Source organism: Ptychodera flava, chromosome 16 (assembly GCF_041260155.1).
Source record: "Ptychodera flava strain L36383 chromosome 16, AS_Pfla_20210202, whole genome shotgun sequence".
Classification (NCBI taxonomy): Eukaryota; Metazoa; Hemichordata; class Enteropneusta; family Ptychoderidae; genus Ptychodera; species Ptychodera flava.
Window position 1 is genome coordinate 37,196,133 of NC_091943.1, and position 15,196 is coordinate 37,211,328.

Here is a 15,196-nt window from a genome sequence, read left to right on the forward strand (position 1 = left end):
TTCTTTGAATATTCTTGGAAATTTAATGATTACAAACTTTCATTGCATTTTTTGTTATATCTGTTTATAGTAACTGTATGGCAACAAGTCTCTCTGCCTTTATTAGCCTGAGATTTGATAATGTTTACAATGTTCTACAGCCATGTGAAAAGCTAAAAAATACTGTAAAAATTCTTCTTTTTAAGCAATATGGCAGGTTGTGACACAAGTGTCCTAAAAATTACATTTACGTTGTTGTTATACTTTTTTGTAAAAACTGCACTGGCAAAATATCTCAAGACAATTGTGAAGAAATTGCATTCAAGAAAAAATCAGTCCTTCAACAATGCTCCAGGCACCCCTGTATGGAAAAATGGTTTAGCCCAATTGTGAATCTTTAGTAATATGCAAACTGTATTATGACAATTATAAGGCAAAATTTACAATCATGGAAAAAACAGTATCAAGACATAAGTCACGGTTACTGTAATAAATAGTACATAAATATTGCAAAAATCCCAAAAACAAAACAAAACAAGCCAAAACAAATGAAAAAGATGGCACTAAGCATGGATGTGAAAACTGTGAATCAAAAACATAGGAAAGTTTACACAGAAGTTTAAAAAAGCACCTTTTCAAAATCAACAAGAAAAATATGTGAACATGTGAAGGCAATTTTGTAGTGTTGGAAGACGCCACAACATGAAAGCTTACAAATGACAAAATACTTCTTTCCTTGTCTAATCCTGCCATCTACCATGTGAAAAACAAGTAATACTCTCTCATAGCCATTTACTTCTCTTGTCACAACACAGCTTGATGAAAATGGACTCAGCAAAATTAGTCAAGGTCTAAAAATGTTTGCCAAAGATGAGCAAAAGTTGAATGTTGTCCTGTACATTAAGGACAAGTTGTGATTTTATGAATTCATGTTTTCATAATATCCAAGAAAAGTTAAAAACAATGAAGGAACATCATGGCAGTGAGGTTAACGATGATAATGTTAGAAGGAAATAAAACCAACCCATTCTGCTATGTACTTGGTACATTTCTAAATGTGCCAGTATGGCCTGGTCTACAGAACTGTGACTATAGGGCACTTGTTAGCCTTTGAAAGGAGATGTTACTTCAATTACATATCTAAAGTTGAAAAGTGCTGTTTCTGAACAAATCATTTACACAGTTCATCATGCGAACCACAGATTATGACACCATCTAACAAAGCAATGGTTCTACTCTGCAATTAAAAAGATGCACTTTGATCTGCTGGACCAGTATGCCTGAGGGATCATGTGATGGCGGTACAAGCAAACCCATGTGCACACACACATTTGGAAATACATGAATTCTGTGTGTGTTTGTGCAAATTGCTTTGTTTATACAGTGATCTACTAAACCATAGGGTTTTATGTATTCTACATGCTCTTCTAAACCAGAAAGAAGAGTTTGTCAGGTTGCAGCAAACTTGTTGTCCCCCCCCCCCCAGTATTTTTGCTGAAAGCAACAAATAAGCAAACAATTTTGCCCTGTGCTGACTGGGCTTGACTTAAAAATTACTATCTCTAACTAGCAATGTTACTAAAAAGAAAAGACTACCCTTACCATATATTGGGAATTTTGACACACTGTGTCAATAATGATTATTCTATCACTTTATCTGTAATCGTGACCTAAAACTCAAAATGTCACCTATCTCCAGTGATATCAATAAATATAGCCCTTGTGATGTGTATTGCATTTCTGTTGAAAATCAATTTTACTCATCTTCTTCCCAAACTTCTCTGCCATGTTGCCATAGGAACAATAGTAAATATTACACAAACAACATTTCTGAAGTATGAAGACATAGCTGCCATATTAATGATGGAACCATTTGGTGTTTTCAAAACATACCTATTCACATTTCACGTCTGAATTAATGAACCTGTTACTCCTTAGTTTGGTTCTTTCTAATATCATGCAGGCAACCTTGCACAGCAGAGTGTGATACCCGTGACACTAGTTACTTACTGTCTGTAATATTACCTTTGTACAGATGAAAATTCTTCACCGTAGAAAATTGACAATCATAAACACAATCCTCTGAGCTGTATCCGAAGGGGAAAGTAGCAGTTGGTAAGTTTCATTCCATCATGAGGATTATTCTGTGACCCAGGGTTTGGTTAGCTTATCCATTTGCTAACAAAGGAAGCGAATGTCTGGAATGCAGCACACACTGTATCTTGTGCTGACATGATGATAAATTGAGGGTTGATCAGTGCAGGCAATGAGATGTCAAAACACTGATTGTCAACTGACATGACCACAGCAAACAGCATCTACTGATCTTCTATGCTCCAGGTACATGTAGACAGCACTACGCCACACTGCTCTGATGATAGAGTTTGTCAAGCTGAATCAGACAAAGGGAATCTTGGACACGATATGCAGCAAATGTTTGAACTGTCTTGTCCCTTGCTGCAATTCAGCCTTTCATTGTAAGTATCACTGGGTATTACTATAAGTGTTCTCCGACAAGGAAAATGTTCACTTTTCATGGCAAGAGGAGACACTGGATTTCCTTCGTAGGATTTCCTTGGATTTCTTCACGATTGATATAATGTCTGTTTTAAGATGCTGGCATCAACACATTGTTTAAATGTTCAAAGTCATCATTCAAACGACATCAAGTTTGCTGGTGTCTGAAATAAAAAATTTGCAAACAAAACTCTATCATTTGAAACTTGCTATCAGTAATCAAATAATCAGTTAGATGAGAAGACTGGGTTCAGTGGTGATATGCTAAAGGATCAGTGGTGATATGCCATAGGATCAGTGGTGATATGCCTTAGGATCAGTGGTGATATGCTACAGGATCAGTGGTGATATGCTATAGGATCAGTGGTGATATGCCATAGGATCAGTGGTGATATGCTATAGGATCAGTGGTGGGCAATGACAGCCACGGATCAGTGGTGGGTATTGACTGCCATATAATCAGTGGTGGTATTGACTGATAGCAAATACGGAGAAAGAATACACTACTTGTACTGAAAACTGCCATGAAACCATTGTGACACAATTTTGGTCACTGGTGAAAAATTGTGAACAAATTGCAATGGTGGAAAAAGACATTTGCTTTGCTAGCATGTCAATTTCCATAGGATTCATACATCAGATTGCAGAATTGTTTTCGGTTGGTGATTACATAAAGAAAGTGAATCAAAATGCTGTAAAGTGGCTTGCTCATTTGTCATGCAGATATTTTGTTGTTCAAATCACTGACATAAAATCAAAGAATATGATAATGTGTTGCTAAGTAATGACCTGCTTGCTTCGTGGTCTTGCTGACTTAAATGGCGCTTCAGTGTACTGAAGAGGATAGGATCTGCATGGCACACAAGCAGGTATGTAAGAGTGCTTTCAACAGCATACTCCGAGTTCCAAATCCGAGTCGGACTTGCAAGTCCGAGTACTCGGACTTGCATACTCCGAGTAAAACTGCTTACTCGGACTTGCATACTCCGAGTAAAACTGCTTTACTCGGACTTGTATACCCCGAGTACACGGCCTACTCGGAGTTGAATACGCCGAGTTACACATGCTTATAGAAAAAACAATGCTGGAAAAACACAGGAAATATTCGATCTTGTGATAAAAATTTGCAAACAGCGTATACACACTGCAGTACTTCCAGTCGCTCAGAGAAACTCAGAAAGAGTTGTTAACGAGATCAGCCTGACCGGGTCCTACTAATTACTGCCCGTCAGGAAATTAGCCTTCCAATTACTGTAATCAGTCGATATTTCAATACCAAAGACCACTACTCTTTGTAAAAACCAACAAAATAATATTCCAAGATCCGAAAAATGTTGATTTTTGAACGAGTAGCAACGCTAATCGTGTGATCGTACATGCATCACCATTCGCCATACATACTGCCCGTCGACGTCCGACCACTGCCTGTCACTGCCATCTGGAAATTTACCTTTCAACGACTGTAATCAGTTGATATCTCATATCAAAAACATTACTTAATATACAACCAAACAAAATTGTCGTCCCAGACCCCAACAACGTTGATTTGTGAACGAGTGGCAACACTGATCGTAATTGATGTCCGAACACTGCCTATCATCACTGCCCGTCGAGTAGAGAACTTAGCTCTCCAATATTCACGTTAGTTCTGAGACAGGACTCGGGCATTTGGAGTAAAACAGACTCTTATTTTGTAGCTTTCTATTATATTAGTGGTCTTTGGTATTGATATATCGACAGATTACAGTAATTGGAAGGTTAATTTCCTGACGGGCAGTCGACGGGCAGTGACGGGCAGTGACGGGCAGCGACGGGCAGTAATTTATAGTAGGACCGCAGCCTGACCTCTGATCTAGCTGTGTAGTATCTTGTACAACACGCTCAAGTCATTGTCGTTGTCGAGTGTAGCTACCATCACGCAAATTAAGAGTTTGTCTTGTCTTTTCGCTTCATTATCGGATCAGATCTTGATTTGATACATGACTTGAAGTGGGCCCAACAACGTTTCATGATCACTGCGATGCAGTGCAGCGAGTTATTAGAACATGGACGCCATAATTGAATGACCTGTCGACGTGTGACGTCATGGCCTTGGTTTGCTAGCGTGGCAAGGCCATGATAGACTTGCCGAAGCATTTTAGGCATATTTATGTCTTGATAAAATAATTAAACTGATATTTTTTCAAAATAAAATGAGCACAGTGCACTCATGTATTGTATGAACCGAGTGCGAGTGACCATTTGGTCGTAAATAATGACCTGACTTGACCTGTGATGTCATGCATTGATTTCGCTAATTAACGATGGTGCGATATCGGACTGAGTTACAGTGAGTAACTGGCTGGACTTGGTGAAGTTTATTGGTTTTACTGTAAATGTTACGTCTAAGTCATCATTCAAAAAACTTTGCTGCCGGCCGTGGCAGCAGCTTTCTTCTGAGGGTAAAATCACGGTCGCTCCTTGTGGAGGGACCGTGGTTAAATATACATTGCGCAACAGATTACAAGACATCGTGAAAATGAATTTTTTTTTTCAAAAGAGAAGATTTTCGACATATCAATCAGCGCTAGCCGTAATCTCTGTTAGTAATAAAATACTTTTTTTCGACAGATTGTTTCTTGTCTGGCATGGCAAAATATGCATTTCTAGGAACAAATATTACTCGGCGTATATTCAAGTCCGAGTTAGGCCATGTACTCGGAGTATACAAGTCCGAGTAGGCCATGTACTCGGAGTATACAAGTCCGAGTAAGCAGTGTTACTCGGAGTATGCAAGTCCGAGTACTCGGACTTGCAAGTCCGACTCGGTTTTGGAACTCGGAGTGTATGGTTTGAGATACTCTTAAATACCTCACACAAGAGTCTGTTAGAACTGTCCTCAAAATGTTGAAGATTACAACTTATTTGGTTTAGTTTTGCAATGCTTTTCAGTGGATAGTGCCTGTGGTAGTGGTTCTGAGAATTGATAAAAAAGCTTTTGAACAAAACTTACCTTAGGACCTTGATTGGGTTTGCTGGCTTCATTAAGAAACTTAAACCACTGAGATGCTCTACTTGGAGTTCCTGCTTTGAACTTATAGACATTACCTATTGTAAAACACAAAGGGAATACTACATATTAAAGACTAGTTTAAAAATTAACTAAAAAAATCAAAGATTAAATTTTGTCTTGTCTGGAAATGTCCTGTGAAGACAATCTACCTGTAACCGTGGCAGCAGTAAAGAAGTTCTTGCTTTTAAAAAGTGGATACTTACAAGACATTTGGATGACTTCTGTAAGACATTCATCCATTTTTGAGTAAGAAAGACATATTATCAGTGCCAATGGTTCTTGTACCTCTGAGGACACCAGGTCCTACCCTGACTTTGTCTTTGATGCTTTGAAAACATGTCTCATTGTGATCTAGCATCCATCTAGTTTGACTTACAAGATATGATCTTTGTCATACCTTATATTGTGAAACTTTTGGTAGAAGGTAAGTGTAATTTCTGTCATCTGTTAGGCTTATTATTGTATTGAAATTGGAATAGGTTTAATGATGAAACCTGATAAATTTCCGTTAATGTAGGAAGCATTGATAGTTTTGTCCGACCTTTTGAAGGATCTGTCATCTGAACAACGTCATTGTGATGAATTTCTTCTGTAAGTACCGCCATCCAATCAATAATGGAGACTATTTTACAAGCTGATGACTTGAAATCATTTCTCTCTTGGCCTCTCAAATGTTTGGCTGCGTAGAAAACAAGGTTGGTTCCCCACAGTCCCACCCAAAACCTTGTCCACGCTGAAAACTGGAATAGCAAAAAATGAAGAGGTGGACAGTTAGGCTGGCATGACATAAATGAGAGAATGGAAGCTGTGGCAAAAGAATCCATGGAACTCATTGCACCATCATTACTTCATGGTTAAGTAAAACAAATAAACATCTTACGTTTTGGGGTTTCAGATTTTCCAAGGTAGAATTTGGTGATGTCCTTCATACATGAAAACTTCAATCACTGTACAGTCATGCATTACCATGATTAGGTCAGGTCAGGTCATGTGTCCCTTTGACCAGTGAGTACAAGCAGTGCTGCACTGGCCTACATACATTATTTGTTGTATGTTTGTATTCGTGTGTCTCTAAGAGACCATCTAAATGGAAAAACTCACTTCTCACAGCAAAACGTTTGGTAGTCCATTGAAAATGGAATTTACTCATCTCTAATACTGTGTGTACGCAGCACTGAAGTACATTCTGTTTCACTATGCAGTTCAACAATCTGTTTGGTTGTATTGATATGAAATCAATTGTGCCGAAAAAACTCAGAAATGTTTTCAGTAATCATTCACATAAAGTGTTTGGAACTTTTCCAGGCAATCTACATATGTGCCTCTCACACTCAAGAATACACACTGACATAGGTTAAAAGCTGAATATACAATACAGGGTGCAAATATTATATGGTTTTCTATGCACATCTAGTGGAAGACTATGGTTTAACTGGCCCCTAGAAGTCAAGCTACATTTTTTGAAATAACTTACTGAAGGTTTTTTCCCATTTTTCAAAACTGTCTTCCTCTTCAGACAGCCTGCAACAGATACAAGATGATTACTTTACATGTCAAAAAGTAATCCATGTCAATTTGAATGCAAATTCACAACACAGATGATGTACAGCACTAAAACATATTTTGAAATCATGAATTTATTTGTTATAAAAAAGTAATGGATATTAACATTTTGGATAATATTAACATTTTAGACTTGCTTATTTAATGGCCTGGTTTGTAATCTTTCATGTGACCTTTCATCTCATTTTACTGTCAATATTTTGACTTCAACAAACTTTAATAATAGCAACTTTGTTACTGTGATGACCAGCATGGAAATCAACCACATTCCAATCAATGACAACATTAGGCATTGGGAAATCAACCACATTCCAATCAATGACAACATTAGGCATTGGGAAATCAACCACATTCCAATCAATGACAACATTAGGCATTGGGAAATCAACCACATTCCAATCAATGACAACATTAGGCATTGGGAAATCAACCACATTCCAATCAATGACAACATTAGGCATTGGGAAATCAACCACATTCCAATCAATGACAACATTAGGCATTGGGAAATCAACCACATTCCAATCAATGACAACATTAGGCATTGGGAAATCAACCACATTCCAATCAATGACAACATTAGGCATTGGGAAATCAAAACCACATTCCAATCAATGACAACATTAGGCATTGGGAAATCAACCACATTCCAATCAATGACAACATTAGGCATTGGGAAATCAACCACATTCCAATCAATGACAACATTAGGCATTGGGAAATCAACCACATTCCAATCAATGACAACATTAGGCATTGGGAAATCAACCACATTCCAATCAATGACAACATTAGGCATTGGGAAATCAACCACATTCCAATCAATGACAACATTAGGCATTGGGAAATCAACCACATTCCAATCAATGACAACATTAGGCATTGGGAAATCAACCACATTCCAATCAATGACAACATTAGGCATTGGGAAATCAACCACATTCCAATCAATGACAACATTAGGCATTGGGAAATCAACCACATTCCAATCAATGACAACATTAGGCATTGGGAAATCAACCACATTCCAATCAATGACAACATTAGGCATTGGGAAATCAACCACATTCCAATCATGACAACATTAGGCATTGGGAAATCAACCACATTCCAATCAATGACAACATTAGGCATTGAGAAATCAACCACATTCCAATCAATGACAACATTAGGCATTGGGAAATCAAAACCACATTTCAATCAATGACAACATTAGGCATTGGGAAATCAACCACATTCCAATCAATGACAACATTAGGCATTGGGAAATCAACCACATTCCCAATATTAGGCATTGGGAAATCAACCACATTCCAATCAATGACAACATTAGGCATTGGGAAATCAACCACATTCCGATCACTGACAACATTAGGCATTGGGAAATCCTAGATATTCTACCTCAACGTTAAAGACACTATTATTTTCCTGTACCTCTCATGTATACACTGTAAGTTACTTAACAAATATGAACTATTTCACAAATATTGAAAATACCTATCTCACCTTGAATTGTAAAGGAAGAATCTGAAATATCAGTACAAATAACTTCATCACTTGAAATGGAAGAACTGAAAATATCAAAATAGAATAAATTAACATTTCAAATTCCAGTTGTCCTGCAAATTTACCCAAAAACAAGTCATTTTCAATGGCATGATATAAATTTATCAACGTTCTTCAGTAAGAGTGTTAAATGTTATTGTAAATGCAGTTTCTAATTCCAGAGGAGCCAAATAGGCAAAAGAATGTTTCTTTTTTCTATTTGGATAGAAGTGGTGACATATGCTGGACTGTCTTGTGTTCATTTAGACATATGGGATCAGATTTGACATGAAATGTACACAAATGGCTGTAAAGGGCACTATCACGTTTTTAAACCCCCTATTCGAAAAGGCCCGGGATCGAGATTAACTGAGGTGTTAAGAAGATTATGAGGTGTTTCTGTCTTTTGTCTTCTTTCTGAATTGCAATCATTATACAAATATGTTGCTAGATTTATGGATTAAGTCTGCATGGGGGTTAAATTACAACTTGATTGTGTTCAAAGTGTTCTGAATGGGGTGAACTTGAATGTGCCTTCACAATACTATACTTTCCAAACATGATGCATTACCTGTCAATTGGTCTCATTAGCATATCCTGTTCATCACTGATAGTTGACACAGACCCATCACTGCTTCCTCTTGATTGGCCATTGATAGAAAGCTCTAGAGGATTACTTATTTGAAAGTCTTCAAGTAAACTGTCATCTAACAAATGTCTTGAACCATTACTTGTAACTGTTGATGATGTGGGTAAACTAAAAGAATAAAAGCAATGTAGAAAAATGGCATGAATTATGTTTGAATCAGTGGCTTACATTGCATAAGGATTAAATTATTATTGAAAGTTTATGTAGTATAGCCAAAATAAGGGACTATGTGCTTTTATTACATGCCCAATTTTCACTCTAAATTTTTAATTGAAAATAGAAATAAACCTCCAGCCCCTGCCCAGGGTTTTCCCCAATGGCCTTGCTTTGACTTCAAATTCACACTGGCCACAGGAGGGCGCTAGACTTATGAAAAGGGTCAATAATATGCTTTTTTCCATTGTAGACAAAGCCACAAAAATATACAATTCTCATCATTGAATGGCAATGAATTCACTGTTATGCGGTTTACTGATTTTGCATAGTTTTTTACAACACCAGACTTAATATTTTAATCATGGTGTTTGATTATTTTCAAACCTTGAAGAAGTCAGTTTGAAAATAGTTCCAGGTTTAATAGTTTCAGTCAAATGACGAATACATGTCATCAACAAGTTACCATTGAATCCTATAGACCCCATGCTATGTGATATATAGGGATGTAATAATTTCATGGTTGTCATGGTCAGAGCATATCACTGCCTAATGAGCCAGTCTTACTTCAGTCTGAATAACCAAGATCAGTTACTATTACTAATGTGAGGATTTTGTGGCAAATACTGCACACTGATGTGAGGATTTTGTGGCAAATACTGCCACTGATGTGAGGATTTTGTGGCAAGTACTGCACACACTGATGTGAGGATTTTGTGGCAAATACTGCACACACTGATGTGAGGATTTTGTGGCAAATACTGCACACACTGATGTGAGGATTTTGTGGCAAATACTGCACACTGATGTGAGGATTTTGTGGCAAATACTGCACACTGATGTGAGGATTTTGTGGCAAATACTGCACACTGATGTGAGGATTTTGTGGCAAATACTGCACACTGATGTGAGGATTTTGTGGCAAATACTGCACACTGATGTGAGGATTTTGTGGCAAATACTGCACACTGATGTGAGGATTTTGTGGCAAATACTGCACACTGATGTGAGGATTTTGTGGCAAATACTGCACACTGATGTGAGGATTTTGTGGCAAATACTGCACACTGATGTGAGGATTTTGTGGCAAATACTGCACACTGATGTGAGGATTTTGTGGCAAATACTGCACACTGATGTGAGGATTTTGTGGCAAATACTGCACACTGATGTGAGGATTTTGTGGCAAATACTGCACACTGATGTGAGGATTTTGTGGCAAATACTGCACACTGATGTGAGGATTTTGTGGCAAATACTGCACACTGATGTGAGGATTTTGTGGCAAATACTGCACACTGATGTGAGGATTTTGTGGCAAATACTGCACACTGATGTGAGGATTTTGTGGCAAATACTGCACACTGATGTGAGGATTTTGTGGCAAATACTGCACACTGATGTGAGGATTTTGTGGCAAATACTGCACACTGATGTGAGGATTTTGTGGCAAATACTGCACACTGATGTGAGGATTTTGTGGCAAATACTGCACACTGATGTGAGGATTTTGTGGCAAATACTGCACACTGATGTGAGGATTTTGTGGCAAATACTGCACACTGATGTGAGGATTTTGTGGCAAATACTGCACACTGATGTGAGGATTTTGTGGCAATACTGCACACTGATGTGAGGATTTTGTGGCAAATACTGCACACTGATGTGAGGATTTTGTGGCAAATTCTGCACACTGATGTGAAGATTTTGTGGCAAATAACTGCACACTGATGTGAGGATTTTGTGGCAAATACTGCACACTGATGTGAGGATTTTGTGGCAAATACTGCACACTGATGTGAAGATTTTGTGGCAAATACTGCACACTGATGTGAGGATTTTGTGGCAAATACTGCACACTGATGTGAGGATTTTGTGGCAAATACTGCACACTGATGTGAAGATTTTGTGGCAATACTGCACACTGATGTGAGGATTTTGTGGCAAATACTGCACACTGATGTGAGGATTTTGTGGCAAATACTGCACACTGATGTGAAGATTTTGTGGCAAACACTGCACACTGATGTGAGGATTTTGTGGCAAATACTGCACACTGATGTGAGTATTTTGTGGCAAATACTGCACACTGATGTGAGGATTTTGTGGCCAATACTGCACACACTGATGTGAGGATTTTGTGGCAAATACTGCACACTGATGTGAGTATTTTGTGGCAAATACTGCACACTGATGTGAGGATTTTGTGGCAAATAATATAGACTCTCGTTAGTCGCTTGTACTGCATGGTTTCGCGTATTGGAATAGCTTCCGGTATTTGCTGGTACAAGCGACTGTTACGCCTCACCCAATCCCCCTTGCTATTACATATTCATGAGGTATCACATCATAGTTATGGGTGGGGTAATTATACCATATTTGGATAGTGGAAGGTCATCCTTCAGGTCATACATTCATGTGGAGTAAAGTATAAGTTACGGTTTCCAGTTTCTGCCGTGATCGTAAAAGACTAGAACTTATAATTACCAAATAGAATGACTCAATTTTCAAACTTTTAAAACTGATTTTTAGCATATTATTTGTAGTCTAAACAATTGGGCTTCGGCCGTTCCTGGATTCCGTCTAAGTGTCATCGGGCCGCGGGCCGTCGACCGAGCTAAGCCATACGGATAAAGTAAAGTGCTGTGAGCAAAGGGAGACTGCTGTTGTTTGTAACGTCATGTCGCGATCGTCGCGTTGCTCGTGTATTGCCCTTGCCGGTCATATACATGTATCCAGGGATACTGTGAACCTAACCCAACAAGTTTCTATGTCAGTAAAACAACTTTTTGATTCCATGATCCCCACTAGCTTGGCCCTTCCTCCGGGTCCTTCCTTTACCACAGCCGCGCTGTGTTTTCATGTCAACAATTATTGTCTGGGAAGCGCGTACAATCGAGGATATTTCCACGTCACTCGTTGTGACGTCACCGTCGCCTTTTTCATACGGTTCTGTGAGGGCGCATACAAGGTATAACAGTCCTCGTGCCTTCGGCACTCGATCTTGCGCCTTCGGCACTCGGCCTCGCGCCTTCGGCGCCTGATCGCCTACATTGGATTGCTACCGCACTTTAATAAAGTGAATCCGGTCAAAGAAGGCACGAGGGACTGTCGACAATCTATGGCAAATACTGCACACTGATGTGAGGATTTTGTGGCAAACACTGCACACTGATGTGAGGATTTTGTGGCAAATACTGCACACTGATGTGAGGATTTTGTGGCAAATACTGCACACTGATGTGAGGATTTTGTGGCAAATACTGCACACTGATGTGAGGATTTTGTGGCAAATACTGCACACTGATGTGAGGATTTTGTGGCAAATACTGCACACACTGATGTGAGGATTTTGTGGCAAATACTGCACACCGATGTGAGGATTTTGTGGCAAATACTGCACACTGATGTGAGGATTTTGTGGCAAATACTGCACACTGATGTGAAGATTTTGTGGCAAATACTGCACACTGATGTGAGGATTTTGTGGCAAATACTGCACACACTGATGTGTGGATTTTGTGGCAAATACTGCACACCGATGTGAGGATTTTGTGGCAAATACTGCACACTGATGTGAGGATTTTGTGGCAAATACTGCACACTGATGTGAAGATTTTGTGGCAAATACTGCACACTGATGTAAGGATTTTGTGGCAAATACTGCACACTGATCATCATACTCACCTAAATGACTCTGTGGGGATTGAGTGACAGAGAAAACTGGAAATAAAAGACAACAAGTCATCAGAATGAGGAAAACTTATTTTGAAATAGTGAGTGTACACTTGATATGACCATGCAGAGAAATATAACAAATCAGCCAAACTTGGCCTTGAACAGTGTTCATAAGCTAAAACAACATCTCACTACCAAGCTATTAAAACAACAGAAGACTATTCAATTCTCATTACATTTTTGACATGACTGATTCCAACTCCAATAATGAGTTCATATCAAGGAAAAGGTAATCGTTGTCATCTACGAAATTCTTGAGGAAAGGCAAGGTGAAAAAAAGACTTCAAACACTGTAATTCCTTGTGAAACTACACTTCATACTCCTAAAAGATGTTGGTTACGATATACTGCTACAAGACATCAGTTACAACATATTGCTACATGATATCAGTTACAATCATTTATTTCGTCAACAGGATGTACATCAAATATCTACACAGAATACATTTCCTATGAGTTGAACACGTAGCAGCTTGACGTTGTTCCATGTCGCAAGAAGTACAGCACAAATGTAATGTAGTTCCTAAGTGACATGACTTTATTTGCAGAATCTTGGCTACAGAGGAAGGTGTTGTGTGTAATAAAAGAATGGTGAGTTGAAACTTACTTTGTACCTAAACTTCGTGTTTTTCTATGACCCGGTATAAATCTAGGCGCTGATGGTGTTGAGGGCGTGTGTTTCCCGGCAACATGTGGTGATCCTGGCGACTCTGAAGATTAACAGATAACAATAATTATTAAAATTCTTTGGTTATTTCAGATAGTGTATCATGTTGGGCAAGTAACTTCTACTTTGTTTTGATGGATTACATATTCCTAGATGTAGAAGAATTTAGAAAACTTGTCAATATGGGAGACAGTTTCATATTTTCAAGTTTTGGAATGTAACAATGCAGCATATTGATGTATACAAAGTGAAGAGCAGACTGAGGTGAATTCATGAATATGCTGCCTACAATTACATGCACTTGTAGATTTCTGAAAACTTGTCATCAAAAGCATACAACTATAAAATACAAATAGCTTCATTTTATGACAAGCTAATTCAAATTACCTTGTCACTTACACTACAATCTGCAGCAATTAAAAATAACATTGGGGTTTTTTGTCAGATGGCAATTCATTAAAGTTTCAATTGAACAGTAATTATGAATCCCATCTACAACTGTGAGGAGAAATTTTTAGTAAAGGAGAAATTTAAGGTAAATGAAAGGCTCATAGTCACACATACGGGCAGAAATGTATTACAAAAATGTTAGCACCAATTGTACTTTCTGATTTCCAAATGCACACAGATAATATTAAAAAAATCAGAAATGTGGAAAAATGCACAAACAGGCAGTGACCGACAGATACAATGTAGTCATGACAACAAAATATAGAATATACATTAGTTGGATTACCTGAGAGATCGTCTTTTGATCTACACTCATAGCTATCTGGGGCAGTATCCGCTGGTTCGATTTTCAAAGATAAACTGCATAGAATAGCAAATAAAGGAGAAAATCACTTACAAAATCATAACAGGCTTTTGGAGTCAAAGGCTATGTTAATGTAAAAACTAAAATGGGAAACCCATCAGTTGAGGTTGAGTTCAGAGATTCGCCAAACATGCCAACAATGGTAGAGAACATTATGGTGACAGTTCCATGATTATTAAAACAAAGTTACTTTAAAAAATAGTGTCAATGACACTGTCCTCCCATTTTGCAGCGATACTAACTACTAGTTCACACATGACATTGCATTCTTACAGGTTGACGAAGAAAATTCCATTGCAAGTCCAAATTAATCTTATACCCCAGCAATATGAAATGCTCCATCTCATAATGACTTTTACACGTCTGACAGAAAACAACCCTAGGATCAAGACTATCATGTTTTACAGCAATCCAACTACCGGGTAATACTTTGGGAGAAAATGATTTTTTGACAAAAAATGGGAAAAATTGCCCCAAAAACACAAATATGAAAATTTCACCACAATTTGAACAAATCTG

General features: G+C 38.1%; 1 protein-coding gene across 6 annotated transcripts in view; it reads right to left on the minus strand.

Annotated features, from left to right (window-relative positions):
- Nucleotides 1-15,196, minus strand: part of LOC139114751 (ras-specific guanine nucleotide-releasing factor RalGPS1-like) — a 62,385-nt gene continuing 47,189 nt past the window's right edge. For all 6 annotated transcript variants that reach the window (XM_070676641.1, XM_070676643.1, XM_070676638.1 and 3 more), the window contains 9 exons: nucleotides 14,600-14,673; nucleotides 13,804-13,906; nucleotides 13,146-13,181; nucleotides 9,228-9,413; nucleotides 8,618-8,682; nucleotides 7,023-7,069; nucleotides 6,090-6,288; nucleotides 5,489-5,583; nucleotides 1-2,660 (listed from right to left, as the gene is read on the minus strand). In XM_070676641.1, coding sequence (XP_070532742.1) covers nucleotides 2,631-2,660; nucleotides 5,489-5,583; nucleotides 6,090-6,288; nucleotides 7,023-7,069; nucleotides 8,618-8,682; nucleotides 9,228-9,413; nucleotides 13,146-13,181; nucleotides 13,804-13,906; nucleotides 14,600-14,673 — 835 coding nt within the window. In that variant the 3' untranslated portion in view covers nucleotides 1-2,630. The remainder of the gene's footprint in view (nucleotides 2,661-5,488; nucleotides 5,584-6,089; nucleotides 6,289-7,022; nucleotides 7,070-8,617; nucleotides 8,683-9,227; nucleotides 9,414-13,145; nucleotides 13,182-13,803; nucleotides 13,907-14,599; nucleotides 14,674-15,196) is intronic.